Genomic DNA, 19,684 nt, shown 5'->3' on the forward strand with positions numbered 1-19,684 from the left:
CCTCGTTCCATCGCCTCCCTCGGCCGAAGCCGAGAAGACGACGGACGGGGAGAAGAGACACAGTATTTTTGAGAGGGGGAGGGGGGGGAGCAGTCAGTCGCTCGCTCCCTTCCACTCGATTTCTCCAACCCCACCCCCCCCGAAAAAAACACACTTCGTCACGATAGTGTTCTGGTGTTTGTGAACCGACTGGTTCGATCTTTCGTGTCGTGTGATTTTATTGACAAAACTATGTCACCCCCCAACCCCCCCCCCTCCACTCACGTTTCCAGTAATGGACCTGTCCCCCCCCGCCGCCGCCGCCCCGCTTCTCCTCTTACTCTTTGATTGTAATATTACTGCGCGGGATCATGACCCCCTCCGCCCTCCCCGTCTCCCGTTCCTATTCCGGAGTCTTCGGGGGAGCGCTGGCCCTCCCCGTCCAGCTATGAAGATAACGTGCCCGCCTGCAAAAAGCGGCGGCTACACGGGTTCAAAGGAGACGGTGTCGGTTTTTCTTTAGAAAACAAATGTGCGATTTTTGACGAATTTGTGTCCCGCTGAACCCCCGGAGGGGGGGAGAGTAAAACTAGTCGCGGCCGCCCTTGTTTACATTCGACGCCCCGTTGCTCTGGTAATAAGAAGCGTCCAAAATGGCGGCCTTGATGCAAGGCAACATCTTCGAAATCACAGGGAACGGCCCGGCGCCCAACAAGGATTATTATCAGATTATCATCACGCCCACGAACGTGAGTATTCTGACGCTCTGAAAATCCCGAGACCCGTGAAAGCGCTCGAGGGAATCCGTGATTCGTGGGCACGGCGCCCGCCAGAGCCTTGAGCTTCGCTCTGCCACCACCAACACAGCAGCAATAAGGGCATTCTTTGCCCCGACTTGGGTTTTGAAAGGGAAATAATATTACTTTCTTTTTTTAAAAAAAAATACGATTTTGTTCCATTTGGACGCTTTTTTGACTTTTTGTAAAAAAAACAAAGACTGTTCAGTTTTCTTTTAACGCTTTTGACCACATTTACAATTGATGTCTTTTCTGATCCTCAATCCGCGTTGAGAGCCGTGCGTGCAGACTGGTCACTGGTCATCGTGATAAGCTGCTTGATGTTCTCGTTTGAACGTTGAAAGTGGACGGTCGAGTCCAGACTGATTCAACAACAACAACAACAAAATTACCTTTGTATGGCGCCTTTCATTGTCGGGAAGACGACCCAAGGAGCAGGACAGTGAATCCTTTGAAGCAGAGTGATCAAAAGCCGGTCGAAGAGGAGGTTTTTGAGATGGATCTTGAGGGAGGCAAGGGAGGGGACAAGGCAGAGGGACCGGGGGATAGAGTTCCAGAGGGTGGGTGCAGAGTGGCAGAAGGCCCACCCAGCCGCCAGTGGTGGGGCGAGCGAAGCGGGGACGTGAAGCAGGCCAGAGCTCGCTGAGCGGAGGGAGCAGGCAGGAGGGTAGGGGTTTATGAGGTCGCAAAGGTGGAGGGGAGCAAGGCCATGGAAGGTTTTGAAAGTGAGAACCAGGATTTTGAACAGTATCCTCTGTGAAGGGAAGCCAGTGGAATTGGACAAGGATGGAGGTGATAGGATCACGGAGCCGGTGCGGGAGAGGACACGGGCAACAGAGTTCTGGATGATCTGCAACCTATGAAGGGAGGAGTTGGGAAGGCCGACAAGCAGGGAGTTTGCATAGTCGAGCCTCGATGTAATGAAAGCGTGTATGAGGATTTTGGCCACCTGTGGTGTGAGACAGTGATGGAGCCGGGCGATGTTTCGGAAGTGCGGGATGGCAGAGCAGGTCATGGCACAGATGTGAGGTAGAAAGAATAGTTGAGGGTCAAAGAAGACGCCAAGGTTCCGTAGTAAGGCGGAGTGTGCAACCATGGATGGTGATGCTGTCAGCGCCTGAGGTGTGGAGGTGCTGATATAATAATAATCCTTGCATTTGATAGAGTGCTTTTCACATCTTCAAGATGTCTCAAAACGCTTCACAGAATATGCTGTAAAGTGAATTGACCGTATATTTGTGGGCGAAACGTGGCAGCCAATTGCGCACAGCAATGTCCCACAAACAGTCGTGGATTGAAAATGACCAATCTATTATTGTTTTGGAGAGATTATTATTAGGCCTGTGGAGTAAGGAAACATGCCCAAGGTTTCGTCCTGCCTTGTGTGGTGCACATCCACAGATATGAAGAGACATCAAGGGACCATATTATAAGGGGGCACATGGTCAAGATGCCTGCCTTGACGTGAAGATAAGAACAACCATCTTTACTGATGGGAGCCAATCAGGAGAGCCTTGGTCTTGCTGACGTTCAACTGAAGAAAATTAGGTCTCATCCAGGACTTCTGTCAGGACAGCAGTGGTCCTGGAGTCAAGGGCGGAGGCAGAGAGGTACAGTTGGGTGTCATCCGCATACAGGTGGATGTTGACCCTATGTCTGCGGATGATGTCACCAAGAGGGAGCATATAGATATTGAAGAGGAGGGGACCAAGGACAGAGCCCAGATGAATGCTGCACAACACACTCTAGGGGCTAGAGGAGAAACCGTTTGTGGAGATGAAGTGGAGGTGGTGTTAGAGGTGTTCATGCCATAATGTCCACTAAGATGGAAAATAAGATGCTTTATAAGAAGGCTAGAAATGCAGAGGTAAGGATGTGAATGCTATGAATCTCAAAGAGTAAAACAGGTTAATATTTGGCTATATTTGGAAGGTAGCATCATCGCCTCTGAGTCACAAGGTTGTGAGTTCAAGCCTCACGTTGAATTTTAGCCTGGTAATAACAAATTATATTTGTACAACGCCTTTCACATTGGAGGACGTCCCAAGGATTCAAGGATTTGGACCCTAGCTGCGGGTTGGGATCAGGAGGGATGAAGGATGTGGATAGAAGGTTGACCAAATGTGTGTTTGAAGAGGAGGTCTTGAAGGAGGCAAGAGAGGGGGTGAGGCAAAGGGACTGTGTGATGGAGTTCCAAAGGGTGGGCTACAAAGGCTATAGTCCCCCAATGGTGGGGCATGCGGAGTGGAAGATATGGAGCTGGCCAGGGCCTGCTGAGCGCAGGGAGCTCTCCAGCATGAAGTATCCCACAAATAGCCATGAAGTGAATAAGCAATTTTATTTGGGATATTGTTGGCCAATGCACTCGAATAATGTCTAGGGAACTTTAACGTCCACCTAAAGAGGCAGACACTGGTTAAACATCTTATCCAAAGGATGTGTCAGCACCTCTGGTGATGCAATGCTCCCACAGCACCGCACTGACAACTTAGACTATGTCTATGTGACAAACTTCCAGTGTGGGGCTTTAGCCCACAGTCTTCTGACTCAGAAGTTAAAGTATGACCAACTGGGACAGACTGACACCTCATTTGTCTGGATGAATACCTAATCAATATAGATGTTCTGTCAAAACTTAAACAAACTTAATAAATTACCTGCAGGGTCTGCAAATACTTCACTGTTCTTCTCTGGAACTGGATGAAGTTTACTTCTTCCAATAATATTTGTTTTGCCATATGATAACTGTGCATTTCTATATTGAACAATGTTGAATTTTTAGGATCTGGTATATTCCCCATAGCTAAAAAAAACTGTTAAGAAGTTTGTGGACAAGCACAATATTACATTGCCAATATACGTATATATAAATATATAAAAATGTATAAATTTATTTACATTCAGATGGAGTTTAGTGTTGTATTTAATGTAAAGCAATTGCAAGTTTTAATATAAATTCTTAGAAATTCTATTTACATTACATCAGGGATGTCAGAGTCTTAATAATTTCCCTATAACAACATTAAACTTTATTAGTTGTGAGATTTTTGTGATTATAAAATGTTTTGCATTTCAAGATTTACATCCTCAATAATGATTATATAAATGTACATATAATCCTAACAACCAGAAAGGGTAATTTTCCACAACTTAACAGTTTTAGCCAGTTTTTATGATTTAGACCTACTGTTCAGAAACCTACCTTAATGGATGTTTACATAGAATTCCACCTGTAGTGCCTTTGTCAAGGCCTGCTTCACTGATCGTAATGAATGAAAAAGGTGGACTGTAGATCTCGCTGTATAATGGTTTTGACAGATTAACATAGATAATTAACAATCTTTAAAAAAGCTAACCTTGGATTGGTGACCAGCAGAATGCAGACATTGTTGGAGGCCAAAGGCTGACATGAAAGAGACTGACTTTTAAATGATCAGGTTTCAGATGGCACGTAGGAGTGCTGATCTTCCAAAGTCTTGGGGCATGGAGACCTAAGGTGGCCATGAAGTAAGGTAGTTTCGATGTTATGGTGTTTCAAAGTCTTTAACTGATTGCCTTTATTTACATCGGTATGCTCATCGACCATGCCATCTGGCTTTATCTGACCATTGTGGATCCCAGGTTTAGATGAACCTAACAGCCTATTAGCTATGTACATGTTTTAAGGATAAGGATTTCCTGTGTGTTCCCTCTGATATGTCCTAAGAAGTTAGAATGACCTCTGAGATTTAACTAAAACTTCACATCAAAGGTATATAAAAGGTTAGTTTATAATTTTGTATTTCACAGGATGATATTTGACACAACCATAGTTTTATAGACATACTTGAAAAATTGTGACTATTCATTGGGACAGCGGATCTATTTTTAAATTAAGAATACTTTTGTAAGGGTAAATATAGAGAGAATATTTCCACCGATTGGAGACTCAGTAAGACTAAGCATAAATTGAAGATTACTAGAAGAAGAAAAAAGTTAGAAAAAATTGCTTGTTACAGAGTGTTAGAAAATGCAATACCTTATATAATGTAACTTTGGTCAACATCTTCAATTTTTTTATTTTTTTCCTATTTGGTTTTTTTATTTATAGTTATTAATATGTAGAATTATTTATATATCATTATAGTTTGAGGCATTCTTTTAAATGTAAGGTGCTATATAAAGCCACCTATTGTTGCTTTCCCTTGTTAACACTGAAGTTGGGATCAAGAACTTGCTAATGAGAACCAACATCCAGTTGCACTATAAACAGGAGATTGTTACTGTAGCTCATTATCGTGTCCTTTGTTTACTACCTGTGTGTGTGGATGACACACAAATCTACTTCTGTGACTCCAGGTCCGCTGATGATCTGTCAGCTTGTCTGGCTGACATCAGGGTCTGGATGAGCGCAAACGTCTTACAACTAAATGTTGACGTTTGCATTCACCAAATATTTTTCTAATATTGCCACTGCTGTTGCATCAAGGTTATCTCTGCCTCCATAAACACTTTACTTGAAATTACTGAACTGCTTCTTGGTTCCATTTCAAATCAATGGAATGAGCCATCAGTGCATCTTTTAATTTCATTACTGATGGTAGAAGTAGATTTTAATGTAATATGTTGTATCCATTGTAACTGGAATAAGGCAAATGCAGTGAAACTCAGTATGTGTATTGTTCTAAGGTACTGGGTGACTTAAATCAATGCATTATGTTTTAAGCAAAATATACAGTCAATTCACTTTACAGTATATTCTGTGAAGCGCTTTGAGATGATAAGGCACTATATCAAATGCAAGGATTATTATTAAAACACTGTAATTTTCTCTGACCATAGGTAATCTGGAGATGGTGGAAAATCTCTCTTCGAAGTCAATTTCGAAATGTAAGACCTGGTGAACGGATGGACTCTCACAATGACTTCTTAGAAGATGAAAACCTACAAAGTATGAGAGAGTGTGTTAGGATAGATGATATTTGTTGGAATAAGTGTGATTAGTCTTGGATAGCATTGCACTTTTGGAGGAGGGGAAGAAGACCATAACAGAAGATTAATTAATAAGATTACTTAAATTGTAGTGCAGCTACGAAAGCCTGTTACTGTTTTTCAAAACTTCATATATTTATCCATATCAGGAAGACCATGTTACAGTATATCACCGCTTTAAGACTTCAATCTTCAAAGTTAACGCCACCCCTCCCTTCATGGTTGTTAGTTCAGCCATAATCTTGTAAAGAACAAAGTTAAGATCCCAAGTATGTGTTGAATGAAAGGCTTACATTTTTGGTGCATCTTGGAAACCACATAATGTTTGAAATGTTCTGTAATTTCAGGATAGTAACTTGCAATAGGCAGCCATAGGCGCATTCGAAGAGGCAGACAGGAAGGGCATAGTATCTGAAGGCTTGTCCACCGATAGTGGTGCAGAGAGGGCAGGGGTCACACAGCAAGCCTGAGATTGCTAAATGGAGGGAGCGAGCAGAGGAGTAGGGTAAGAGAAAATCAGAGAGTTAAGGACATGCTGGGATGTGCAGCAATTTGTAGGATTTATACTTTCTTAATTGTTCAATAGGCCATCAGAAATAAACGTTCAGATCTTTTGACTGAGACTAATGTCAATGTTTTTGTTTTTCGTGGTTTGATGGAGCTGAACAAAATTCTTATATCATTTTGGTATAATTTTATATGGGGAGGGTTAAAACCTGGAGAACTGGAGAAAAGGTTAAGTATATCACACCAAAATAAACTGCTGTCTTGTGGCAGGATTAAGAAAGATCACACCAAAATAGTAATCTAATAATTATGCTTTCCAGGCTTTGGACAGGTTTTCTGATCTGGGTACAATTGCTTTATTAGCAATGTGATGGGACAACCTATCTCATACAAGTGGGTCTCTATTTGACACTTTAAATTAAAGATTGACCTGTTCATGCCTAGGGCCCAGGAAGCTCATACAAAAAGGTAATCAAGTATTTAAAATTATATTTGTAAAACATGTACTGTTCATAAAATGGTACAGAAAAGCTGTTATAATTTACTATATTAGAAGCAGTTAAAAGATAATGAGTAGATTGGGAAGGGAGAAGGATGAACAGAAATTGTGTTCAATATTTTTATGTAACATTGTATTTTAAGTAATAAGTTAGAAGTATAAAGCAAATACTACAACAATAGCAATGCTCCTAGTATTTGAGTAATTCATTTCCTTTAATATTAATATTTTTGTTTGGTGCTGCAATGTGGGAACTAAAAGTATTGAAAAACAGTTGTTGTAAAACAGCTGGAATTCTCTGAACTCTCAACAGAATAAGAGTTAAACATTTTATGTATTTTTATGATACTGGAGTGCTGAATTGCCGCCTACAGGTTCCAGGTTGGATTTTTGACTGGAAGATGCGCTTCAGGTGAAGTAATGGCACTGTGTATTACCACGTGAACATAATTACACCATTAGAAATTACATTTCTAAACCTCCAAAGCACTCTTCCAATATTGTCAAATAGCGAGTGGCACTGATGTCAGTATCCAAAGACTAAAATAATGTTTACCTACACAATTTATAGTTTATAGTTATAAAGCACACTTCAAATATTTTGCATTGATTTATTTAGATATCTCATTAATTTGGGGAAAAAGAACAATCTACATCCTCTAGTAAAATCCAGAAATCCAAAGATTTCTCTTTCTGAACATTTGCTGAACCTAAATACATATCCGACAGCAATCAACAGCAATTTGAACTTCTGCATATTGGAATGTAAACAGGCACGATTGCAGCAGTTAAAGTACTGTATTCCTGAGACAGTTACAGAGGATTGACTCAATTCTGATATTCCATAGTCAAGCAGGTCACCTTGGACCCATCTCAGCCCCAAAGAGACTCCCCTTAATCCCCACCTCCTGACATAGTGAACACAGAGACAGACACTTCATGTTGCTAATCCAGCATCCAGTGCCACTCCTGTACCCCTGGAGAATTTTAGTTGTAGATTGCAGTACTACTCACATGACAACATCCTTAAATATTTGTGAGATGATAGTCCCTCATAATTTTTTTTGTACTTTTTCAAAAAAGATTTCTCAACTACTGTATTTGTAGGATTGCCAACACTTTTTGCTAAAGCATGAAATTTCTTTACCAAAACTGATGGCGTGCTTATTTATAACATTAGGATATTCAAACGGTTGTTTTGTACAGGAAACATTCCAGCGCATTCAGCCCATTGTCTTTCTGGTACTGCTATCTTTTTTTAAAAAAAATTATTCGTACTTTCAGCTGTTAATCTTGTTTCCTTTTAAATAATTCTATTATTCAACCTAAGTAGTCACCTGTGTTAATGAATCCCACATCCCGACAACCTTCTAAGTAAATACATGTCTTCTAAACTTTTCTCTGATTCCACTGCTGATGATCTTGAAACTATGCCCCCTTGTCACTGATTTCCCAACTAAAGAAAATTGTTTTTCCAGATCTACCCTGTCATACGAACCCTTCAAAATTTTAATTATATCCCTTCTCAATCTCCTCTAGTTCAACCCCAATTTAGCCAGCCTCTCTTTGTGTGTTTGGTGAACACAGAGTTATAACACTTTTGCCTACGAATAATTTAGAGAATCTGAAATGACTATTTCTAGATAATCATTCATTCCAACCATTGACAACACAATATGATTGCTTACAAGTATATAAATAGATGTAATTGGTGGTGTTCCTTTAGGGATCCATGTTAGAACCACTGCTGTTCTCCATTTGTACAAATTATCTGGATTCTGGTATAAAGGTCACATTTTCTCAGTTTGCAGGTGATATGTAGCTAACAATGCAAAAGATTGTAAACAACTTCAGGAGGACACAAATTTAATGCAAAAGATGTGAGGTTATACAATTTGAAAGGAAGCAGAGTATGAGTATGGAGCGACATAATAACATTTTAAAAAGAGTACAACACTGAAAGACCTAGTATTTAACGTATATAAATCTTTAAAGATGGAAAGGTGGATGAACTAAAGCTGTACAGTAATTAATGGGATCCTAAGTTTTATAAATATGGGTATAGAAAACCAAAGAGTCTTAATTTCTTTGTTCAGACTCTAGCCTGCAGTTTGAGTATTATATCCAGTTTTGGTTACTCCACTTTAGGAAGAAGGGCCATAGAGAGGTGCCAAGAATTAAAAAGCCAGAACTAACAAAATGGACCGAATAAACTTCTATGCTGTATATTTCTATGGTTCTATCTGTTCTGGTATCTGAATTGCACTTTAGTTATATTGGAAGATCACAAATCCATATTTTGCAAAAGATTAAAAGTTACAACACAGTTGTGATAGTATTATGTTTCTAAACATAAGAACATAAGAATTAGGAGCAGGAGTAGACCATTCGGTCCCTCGAGCCTGCCCCGCCATTCGATAAGATCATGGCTGATCTCCAGACCTAACTCTAATTGCCTGCCCTATCCCCATATCCCCTAATCCCTCTGTTTTTTAAAAAAATCTATCAGTCTCTGCTTTGAAGATGTTCAAGGACTGAGCATCTACAGTCTTCTGGGGTAGTGAATTAAATTCACTACCCTCTGAGTGAAGAAATGTTTCCTTAACTCTGTTCTAAAAGGCTGACCCTTAATTTTAAGACTGTGACCCCTGGTTATAGATTCTCCTACCAGGGGAAACAGACCCTCAGTGTCTACTTTATCCAGCCCTTTAAGAATCTTATATGTTTCAATAAGATCTCCCCTAATTCTTCTGTACTCTAGAGAATATAGCCATATCCTCATAGGTCAGTCCCCTCATCCCAAGAACTAACCTAGTGAATCGACGCTGCACCCCCTCTAGGGCAAGTATGTCCTTTTTTAAATAAGGAGACCAAAACTGCACACAATACTCTAGATGCAGTCTCACCAAGGCCCTATACAGTTGCAGCAAGACTTCCCTGCTCTTGTACACCCACATATCTTTTCTATTCCTCAGAGGATTGAGTTCAAAATCCTCGTCTTTTTAAAGCCCTCCACGGTCTTACCCCGCCCTACCTCTGTGACCTTACCTTCTAAAATCCGCTGCTCCCTCCTCTCGGCAGGAACTAACCTGCTTCAAGTTCCCCACCCATTGAGCCAGTTGGGCCTTTAGGCTTTCAGCCCCAACTCTATGGAATTCTATTCCAGAGCCCCTTTCACCTCTTCCCTCGCCTCCTTCAAGGTCTGTCTCAAGACCCTCCTCTTTGCCTTTGGTAATCTTCCCACCCCCATCCCTCTGAAATCCATCCCCCAGCTTGGATGCAAAACTTCAACTGTCCAGCACCTTGGAACATCTTCCTGATCCTCACATACAAAGCCCTCCATAGCCTTGCCCCACCCTACCTCTGTGACCTCCTAACCCCCTACCAACCCGCCCGTTCCCTCCGCTCAGTTGGCTCTGGCCTGCTCCACGTCCCCTGACCCATCCACCTCACCATTGGCGGGAGAGCCTTTAGCCACTCTGCCCCCAACCTCTGGAATTCCATTCCCCCAGTCATTCCGCCTCGCCCTCTCCTTAGCCTTCTTCAAGTCCCGCCTCAAACACTCCTCTTCCCCTCCCTTCCCCCCCCCCCCCCCCCCCCCCGCAACCCCTGCTCGGGTCTGAAATGCTGTACTCTGTCCAGCGCCTTGGGACATCCTCCCGACATGAAAGGCACTATACAAATGTAATCATGTTGTTGTTGTTGATGTGAAAGGTGCTATATAAATACAATTTAATTGTTGTTGTTTTAAATTTTAGGCATAGTTGGTATCATTTTTGGCAAAGGGATCCTCAAATACATTTGTAACCTATGCAGACATGAGTTTGATTATCTTGAACGCCTTCCTGATCCCTTACTGCTGTACACAATTTCATATTTGGAGTTGGAGGACCTGTGTGCACTTTCTCAAACATCTAAAAAAATGAAAAAGGTAAGAATAAATTTGGTTATTTTGCTAGAATTGTTGGAATTAGGTTTAAATTGATTTTTCCTTTTTTGTATTTGCAAACGGGTGAAACGAAGGAAAAATTTCAAATGATCCAATTCCATATGTTGTTCTAAACAGAAATAGCTGTAAAATTAATGCTGAATTTTTGATATCCCAAGTTTTCAATGTTATAAATTTCCATTTGTAGATTAACATTAAAGTCAGTCCACGTACTTCCTGGTGCGTCATTGTATCCACCCATCAATGGTTTTAGTGGACTTAACAACTGCCAGCATTTAGTACATGTACACAGCATGTTGGTTTATGTGTGGTTTATTTGGCATCCTACCGTCTGCTGTCAAAAGACAAAAACATAATTCCTAGTTATCTAGGAGTTAGAAGGTTAAGAAAGTTTCCACCTTGCCAAGGCACTGAGACAGGCCTCATCAGAACAACATGTTTTCTCACTGCGATCAGAGCTCTATCTGCCTCCTCGATCTCTGTTGCCTTTGATACTGTCGACCATTCTTTCCTTCTTGATCACCTCTCCTTCACCTCTGTGTCACCACATTTTTCTGGTTCTGATCCTATCACCTTAATTTCTTCTCATGGCTTCTACTTTTGCCCTCGACCAGTCATCTACGGTGTACCTCAGTTTCTTTCCTCACTCCTTCCTTTTCATCATCTGGTTGCTTGCTCCTCTTTGTTGTCATCACTTGCAAATATTTGCATCATCATCATTTGCATTTTTCCATACTTTCATGGATGATGCCCAAATGTTGCTCTACTTCTACCTTTGATTCCACACAATCCGGAACCTTGGCGTGTTGTTTGACTCTCAACTATCCGTTCTATCCCACATTCGTGCCATGACCCGCTCTGCCTTCCCCCACCTCCGCCACTGGCTGACACCGCAAGCCACCGAAACACTCTTACACGCATTCATAACATCGAGGCTTGACTATGCAAACTCCCTGCTTATTGGCTTCCTCAACTCCTCCCTCCATAGGCTGCAGATCATCCAGAACTCTGCAGCCCATGTCCTCTGCGGCACTGGGCTCTGTGACCCTATCACCCCCATCCTCGTCTGACTCACTAGTTTCCCATCACACAGAGCATATAGTTCTCAACTTCAAAGCCCTCCATGGCCTTGCTCCCCCCCTACCTCTGCGACCTCCTTACCCCCTACCACCCTGCCCGCTCCCTCCGCTCAGCAGACTCTGGCCTGTTTCACATCCCCCACCTCACTCGCCCCACCATTGGCTGGGGAGCCTTCTGCCATTCTGCCCCCACCCTCTGGAACTCAAACCTGCAGTCCCTCCGCCTCACCCTATCCCTTGCCTCCTTCAAAACCCATCTTAAGACCATCCTTTCGACTGTATTTTTGATCACCCTGCTTCCCCCCCCTCCACCCTCCCCAATGCCGACCCTCAGCTCTGGTCTGAAACACTGACTATCTAGCGCCTTGCGACGTCCTCCCAACGTGAAAAGCACTATACAAATGGAATTTTGTTGTTGTTGTTGATTGATATTCTGAGTGACTGCTTATGAAGCCCTGGGTGACCCTCAACTTTTTTCAGCTAAACATGAACAAGATGTAAGCCTCCCAATTCAGCTGGTGCTAATGCCTTCTCACTTCCAGCTTTCACTTACACAACCTTCTTGGCCATGCTCTCTCAAACTTACAGAACCAGTGTGCAACCTTGGCATTTAGTTCAATCTTCAAATCCCTTTCCTCACTCATAAATGGTTATCACCAGATTCCCTTTCTACATCACCACATAACCTCCGTCCTAATTTCGCACCCAAACCTGCCAAAGCCCTCATTCACACTTTTGTCACCTGAAGACTTGATTTGTTCCCCACCCCCCCCATCCCACCAGCTTCACAATCTACAAACTCCAGATCATCCAAACCTCTGCTGCCCGTATCCTTACTCAAACAAAGCTTTGCATGCCCATCATCCCTGTCTCACTTGTCCTTGTGTCCCAGTGGATTGATTTCAAGTTCCTTACTTCAAAATCCCTCAACTCGAAATCAACCCCTTATCTGTATTTTTCTCCCACCTCATCCTGCTGTGTGTTCCTCTGCCACTATGCCCCAACCTCTGGAAATCCTTTCCCCTATGGCTCCATCTTGCTCCCTCTCTATTTGTTTTCAAAAGCCTCCTAAAAACCTACCTCTTAGACCAGGGGTGGGCAAAAGGCAGCCCACGGGCCATATCCGGCCTGCCAAATGATTCTATCCGGCTAGCAATAGAAAAAGTGATACTTCGTTCAGTCCCAGAAAGTTGTACAAATTTTGCATTTGAATCTGACCAGGAAAATCAACCAAATTGCCTACTGTGCGGACGTGTTGAATCAGGTTGACATCAGAAATGTACGGATCAGCAAATTTTCAAACCCAGGCAGCAACCGCAGCAATACTTTTCACTGAAGAGGACGTTAATTTGAAATGAGTTTATCAAAGAAGAGGAAACTGGACAAAGAATGGACTTCTAAATTTTTTTTACCAGTGTGGGTGAAAATAAAACAAATAAATAAAAATAAATTAAAAAATGAAATACAGAAAGAAAATAAAAACAGTGTACAGTTACAAAATAAAGTAAGCAATTTTGCAAGTTTTCAAGAATTCAAGATCAAGTCAAAGAAACAAATCCAGAACAGAATCTTGTTTTTCTGCACTGCATTATTCACCAAGAAGTCCTCTGTAAGAGTGTTCTAAAACTAAGCAATGTCGTGGACACAGTTACGAAAGTGGTCAACTACATTCAAGCAAGAGGATTAAACCACAGGCAATTTGCAACTCTGCTTGAGCAATTGGAATCCGAGCACACGGATGTTCTATATCACACGAATGTAAGATGGCTTAGTTTAGGAAAGAGTGTGGGAACTGAGAGCAGGGATTGATTTATTTTGGGGCATAAAACAAAAAGATTTGTATTTCCCACAGCAGAATGATGCGAATTGGCTCTCTGATTTTGCATTTGCCATTGATGGGCCATATGAATGAACTGAATTCAAAACTGCGACGGAAGGGGGCCTTTGTGCATGATTTGTATTGCAGTGTCAAGTCATTTTTGACAAAATTATTTCTTTTATCGTGTCAGATAGGAAACAGGCTGTTCGCCCACTTTCAAACTTTACAGCAGATTACTGTTTGCAATCAAAGCCTTAAAAAGTATACTTTATCACTACTTGACTTACATGTTGAATTTTCTCGTCGATTCCAGGATTTCAATTTGATCGAAAATGACCTTTGGTCTCTTTACCTTTCTCATTTGATGTTGACAAAGCCCTATTTGACTGCCAACTCAAGCTTATTGACCTGCAATGTGATCCATTGCTTGCGGAGCAATTCAGATCAGTGCAGCTTCCCAGTTTTTACGCCTCTCTTAATGTATATACCTTTACAAAAATAAAGGCTCATGCCCAGAGGATGCTTGTGCTGTTTGGATCAACATAAATATGCGACGAAACATTTTCTGTGATGAAATTCAATAAATCAAAACATAGATATGTGATGACTGGTGACCACCTTGCAGCAGTACTCCGCATTGCAACAACAGACGATGCCTGACTTCAATTGTCTGGTTAACGCACATCAGCATTTCATTCTTCCCATTGAGTGAGCTTCTCACATTCTCATCAATATGTAAATATTGAATAAATGTCTGCTCAATGAGTTTTTATTTAACTTAATTTTGTAATGTAAATTATATAGATTTTATGTTATACATGTATAAGTTTATGACTTGATTTTGAGCTATTATTAAGTATTTGTATCTATATTAAGTGTGTGGCCCACGAAGCTTATCAAAACCTGTGAAGTGTCCCGCCAGCCAAAATAATTGCCCACCCCGTTTTAGACCATGTCTTCCATCACTTATCTTCTTGACATCCTGAAAGTCTCCGTGAGAAGCACTTGTGACAAAATTAACTATAGCAAGTGCTTTTGTTGAGTTGCAAATCTTTTTGAAAAGAATACATGGATGACTTAGCACATGGGACTTTGCAGTATTGCCCTTTCACTTCAGGACTGGTTTTGATTGTTTCCAGTCCAATTGCACGATAGCCTTCTTTCTCTGTTGTCTCTAAGACCCTAACTGAAAGAGATTTGAGCAGCATCAGCTCAGTTCTGAGTGGGGTACCACAGGCTCACAGTGCACAAGTGCCCAAAGTTCCACTAAATTGCAAATCTCACTTACCCTGATTTATGTGGGGAACAGAAACATTGACAGTGGTGGTACATGAAGTTAGGAATGTTTGTCTGAGATTAGGATTATAGGTCATATTGTTGAAAGACTGGAAAGAACTTTACTCCTCATGGGGGAAGGGGATTAACGCAAGCACTCATTACTCAAACTGGAAAATATGTTCCATTCTTCAGCCCAAACAAAGCTGTCCTTGATCAGAATGAAACCTAAATTACATTTTAACAATCATGTAACGAGGATAAATGGCTCCTAAATGTTGTCTCAGCTGCTCAATATACCAGTAGAGGGTGCTATTGAACTATGTCCCATTGCATTACAATCAGGTAATGGATGAGAATGCAGTATAAATAGGCTGCTGCAGTGTCTGGGGGAATGGGGCCTGCACACCACAAATTAGTCAGGATTGAAGCAAATTGCTTCCTTCAAGGCCCATCTCAAAACTTTCCTCTTTGACCGTATCATCCGGTCGTCCTTCATCATCCCACCCTGCACCCCTTGCAATCCACCCCTCTTGATTCCAGCCTCCAGCTCGGTGCAAACCATTCACTGTCCAGCACCTTGAGATGAACATGAAAGGCGCTGTATAAATGCAGTTTGTTGTTGTTTACTATAATTCCTGTGAAGTGCTTTGCAATGTCCTCCTGAAGTGAAAGGTGTTTTATCAAGTGCAAGGACTATTTTTATTATTTATGATATTTAATTTGCAACAGACATTACAAATATTGTTTAAAATCAAATTAAAAATAAAATAGCAGAAGATAAGTCAATGTTTTAAAGGCATTTAAGGGAAGCATATCCCAATGAGGAAAAACCTACCAAAAACATGGCCAAATAAGGAGAAGAAAAATAATTTGAAGGCCAAGTAGAAATACTTTGGAAAGATGCAAGTCGGCCTAACTTGGAGATATAGAAAAGTCAGATTAGAAAAGCTAAAGTAAAGAAGAGGGAATTTGGCAAAATTTCGGGATCCAAAGAAAAAAAAGCTATCTATGTATATTGTAGATGGAATGTTAAACATCACATAGATGATAAAGAAATAGCAGAGGTGCTCAATTATTTATTCATACCAGTTGTTGCAAAGAAGACAGCAGTCTAGTTCCAGAACTGGGTAGAGGTCAATGAAACGTGAAATCAAAATCTCATATTAAATGTGTTAAATGTGAACCTAACATGGTGATAGGTTACCTTAAAGTCCTCAAGTGATTTGTCCCATTGAGGCTGTTAACCATTTTATTAGTCACTGGCAGCTCTTTATTTTTTGTAAGCCTTTGTCCTTATCGCTAAATACCCTTCTCAAGTACCTCTGTCTCCACTTCACTTCAGTTGATTCTAAATTATAGTTTTCAGGGCCAGGGCATTGCACGTTCTCACAGCTTTTTCGTGAAGAAATGTTTTCTGGGTTAACTTTAATCTTGCAGCTGTAATTTTAAGAATATGTACCTTTGTTCTGGATTCCCTTACAGGTGGAAAAAATTTGTTCCGTATCTACCTTGCAATTCTCATTATTATCTTAATGTCCTCCATTCGGATGAGACCAAAGATCCTGAAAAGAGAAGGGAGTTTCTCCTGGTAACCTCGCCAACAATACCCCATATAAAAATTGGTAATTCGCTTCACAGCTGTTTGTGGGACATTGTTGTGCACAACTGTGCTTCTATGTTTGCCTACAAATAAGCAGTCACTCCATTTCACAGTAAAACCTGTGAAGTGCTTCGAGAGTCCTTCTGACGTGATAAGGCTCTATACCAATGCAAGGTTTATTATTACTAATAATTGTTTACCTCTTAATCTCCTCTGCCCTATGGAATGCAACTCAAGTTTAATCAGCTTCTTATAACTATGTCACTTCGGCCTGGATGTCATCCACCTGGTAAATAAATGCAAGACATACTGCAAGACCAGTTTAAATTTGGATGTAAAACTCACCAGATGCTCCAGAAGAGTTTTGACCAATACATGGAGCAAGAAGTCTGACCAATAATTGTATAATTGTGATGAATCCTAGAAGTTGCTTTTGATTGCATTTGTACCTGTAAACTAAAGTGCCTGGACTCCAAAATCACTTAGTGCTTTTAATTCCCCCTTGTGGTTACCCATTTCTTTCAATCAGAAAACTTAATTTGAATTGAGTCTGCTATGGTAGGCTTAGGAAGTCGATATGTTAAAGCTATCCTTCATTCATCAAAGTACAGTTAGTTCTAGGAATTCATTGGCTTGAAATAAGATTGTAGAGTAAGTAGATGACCATTGTTCTGTACCTCGAATGCGCATGTCTCTATTAGACTGATGCCATTACATAGCAATTCAAGTGCAAAACAAAATCTTAATAACCTGCAATTATTTGTTGCAATAGAGCCCAAGCCACATGTTCATTTACTGTAAAGTTCTTTTGTGACGTTGCTGAGGTGAAAAAAGTGCAGACTTTTTAAGTATTTTGTTTCATATGCTGCAAGTTTGTTGTAGAAAAAATAATCTTTAATTCAGTTTTATTCATCAGAATGACTTTTTTAAAAGAGATTATGTGGACATTTGTCAGCTTTGACGTTGTTTTATTTACACCTTCTCTCCACACACCGTTGTTTAAAAAATAATCTCTGTTTCAGCGTGGTATATTCCCTGACTAAGACAGTGCCCTAGATTAAATCCTACCAGGTCTCTGCCACTTTCCCTACTTAAGATGACTGCTAGATAGTGCATTAGAACAGCTTTGGGTGAATTTTTCTTTGCAATTCCTGTGTGTGTGATTTTGGCTTCTGCTTTGTTACGAAATTAGATTGGTGAGGATCTGAAACCTAGTTTCTCTCTTGGAAGCACTTCACTGGAGAGACAATCTTTGTAATCTAGAAGAAAAATATTGCTGAAATAATATGTCAACGTCACACAATTCCTAATCCTTTTCCTCGCAGAAAAAAATATCCTTTATTTATAGGATTTGATTGAAAACAAATTGCTGCTCCACTGATCTGCAATTGGTTGCCAACAAGTAAAAATAGAGCTGCTAGGCAAGACTTTCCCTATCCTCTATGTATAGATCTGTCACAAATCATGACGTGTTTGGAAGAGACACTTGGGAGAATTGGAGATTTCTGACCTTTTCTGTTTTATTGAATGACCTTGTATTTGACTGGTTGTCACTCTGATATAAACAGGAGAGTATTTTTTTCTCATCTGTCTCTCTCTATATATCTCTCTGTAGCTGTGCAACTCCAATGATATCTGGGAAGATATTGTTCTACAGCACTGTGACACCATCACTCCAGAGATGCGAGCGTTAGCAATTGAGATTGGTTGGAAGGAGATTTTCTTCACCAGCAAACTTCAGCTGCAGAAGCAGATTCAACGAAAACGACAAAAATTCAAGGCCATTTTAAACAATATGATTTAAGAACTAACGTCAGACTTCTGGACCTACCGTTGCAAGCAAGGCTCTTGCTGATACAAAACCATTGTAGATCTAGCATCAATATGTGTTCTTGTTCAATTTCGTCAAATAGCCACGGAATAGCCTGTGCGCTTTCAAATGGACAAGTGATGCGGGTTCTAGTGCCAATCGCAAGGTTACTGTTCCTGGCAATATAGCAAAGACTTGGAGCAGGAAGTCTGATTTATATTGCATGGTATAGGTTGCTTTCAAGTGGGCAAGGTAAAGAAAAACGTTCGATTTTAGTGTGTTAAGTACACCAGAAATTGTGTGTTGCTATTTTATTGTCATTGAAGCGCAGGTCACACAGCTGGTTCTTGAGTCCCAGTTCATACAGCATATTGGGTGCCAAATCACTACTTACCTTAAGCTGATTCATCACCATAGACTAAATAACTTGAATGTGAAATAAGTGTCTCAATTCAATAATTTAGGTTAATCATTATTGTTTTGTACAGAATTTAAAAAGGGAACCAGATTGGTGCCAATATTCTTGAGATTTTCTGACAAGTAAACTACTGGTATGGAAAAAGGACTGGTTGAAAGATAGAAGGCAGACCATAGGAGGGAAATGGATGATTCTCAGTTTGGTTTTGTGACGTTACTGGCATTCCCTGGAGTTCAAGGCTGGGAATTCTATTTTTTTTCCCCATTGTAGATAGAAAAAAATTGAGTGATTTAATCCAATGATTTAGCAATATCTAAGTTTGCTGGCAATACCAAATTAGAGTGTGTGACAAAACTGAGAAAGAATACAGTAAAGCCTACCTTTATAAATTGTATAATTGTCTATGTTGTACATTCACCTCTGAGTCCCATTCAGTTTCCTATCAAAACTACTTTGATTTCTTTGTATTACTCGTATTATTCACCTCCTAACTCCGCTCCCCTACCCTCCATTGGTCCTGCGCATAGTATATTTGTACTAGAGTGTGAAGCTTTAAGATGTCTCAACAACGTGATAAAGTACTATATCAAATGTAAGGATTATTATTATTGCCTCAAACTTCATTTTTCTTAAAATTCAGCATGCAGCAGAACTCAGAGCTCCAGTAAACATCAAAATTCTAAATCTACTTGCATTTATAAAACAAGCTGATTTTAAACCATTGCCATATCAACCTCTCCGTTCAGCAGGTTCCAGCCTGCTCCATGTCCCCCGCCCGGCCTGCTCCATGTTCCCCGCCCAGCCAGCCCCACCATTGGCAGTCAGACCTTCTGCCTCTCTGCTCCAACCCTTTGGAACTCCATTGCACAGTCCCTTTTCCTTGCTCCCTCCCTTGCCTCCTTTTAGGCGGGTCTCAAGACCCTCCTCTTCAACCACACCTTCGGCCACCTTCCTCCCCCTACCCTCACTGCCCTCCTG

At 40.9% G+C, this 19,684-nt stretch overlaps 1 protein-coding gene across 2 annotated transcripts; it reads left to right on the forward strand.

The window, feature by feature from the left end:
- The first annotated feature begins 348 nt into the window (after window positions 1–348).
- On the forward strand, window positions 349–19,100 carry LOC103179187 (F-box only protein 36). 2 transcript variants are annotated; one of them, XM_007894353.2, is made up of 4 exons: window positions 349–728; window positions 5,598–5,706; window positions 10,512–10,684; window positions 18,094–19,100. In XM_007894353.2, exons 1-4 carry the CDS (start codon window positions 633–635, stop codon window positions 18,280–18,282), a joined length of 567 nt encoding a protein of 188 aa, XP_007892544.1. In that variant the 5' UTR covers window positions 349–632; the 3' UTR covers window positions 18,283–19,100. The 2 variants fall into 2 exon arrangements, with proteins under 2 accessions (XP_007892544.1, XP_007892629.1); XM_007894438.2 differs by lacking the exon at window positions 349–728 and adding an exon at window positions 2,460–2,643.
- Window positions 19,101–19,684: the final 584 nt, after the last annotated feature.

Source organism: Callorhinchus milii, unplaced genomic scaffold (genome assembly GCF_018977255.1).
Source record: "Callorhinchus milii isolate IMCB2004 unplaced genomic scaffold, IMCB_Cmil_1.0 Scaffold11, whole genome shotgun sequence".
Taxonomy (NCBI): domain Eukaryota; kingdom Metazoa; phylum Chordata; class Chondrichthyes; order Chimaeriformes; family Callorhinchidae; genus Callorhinchus; species Callorhinchus milii.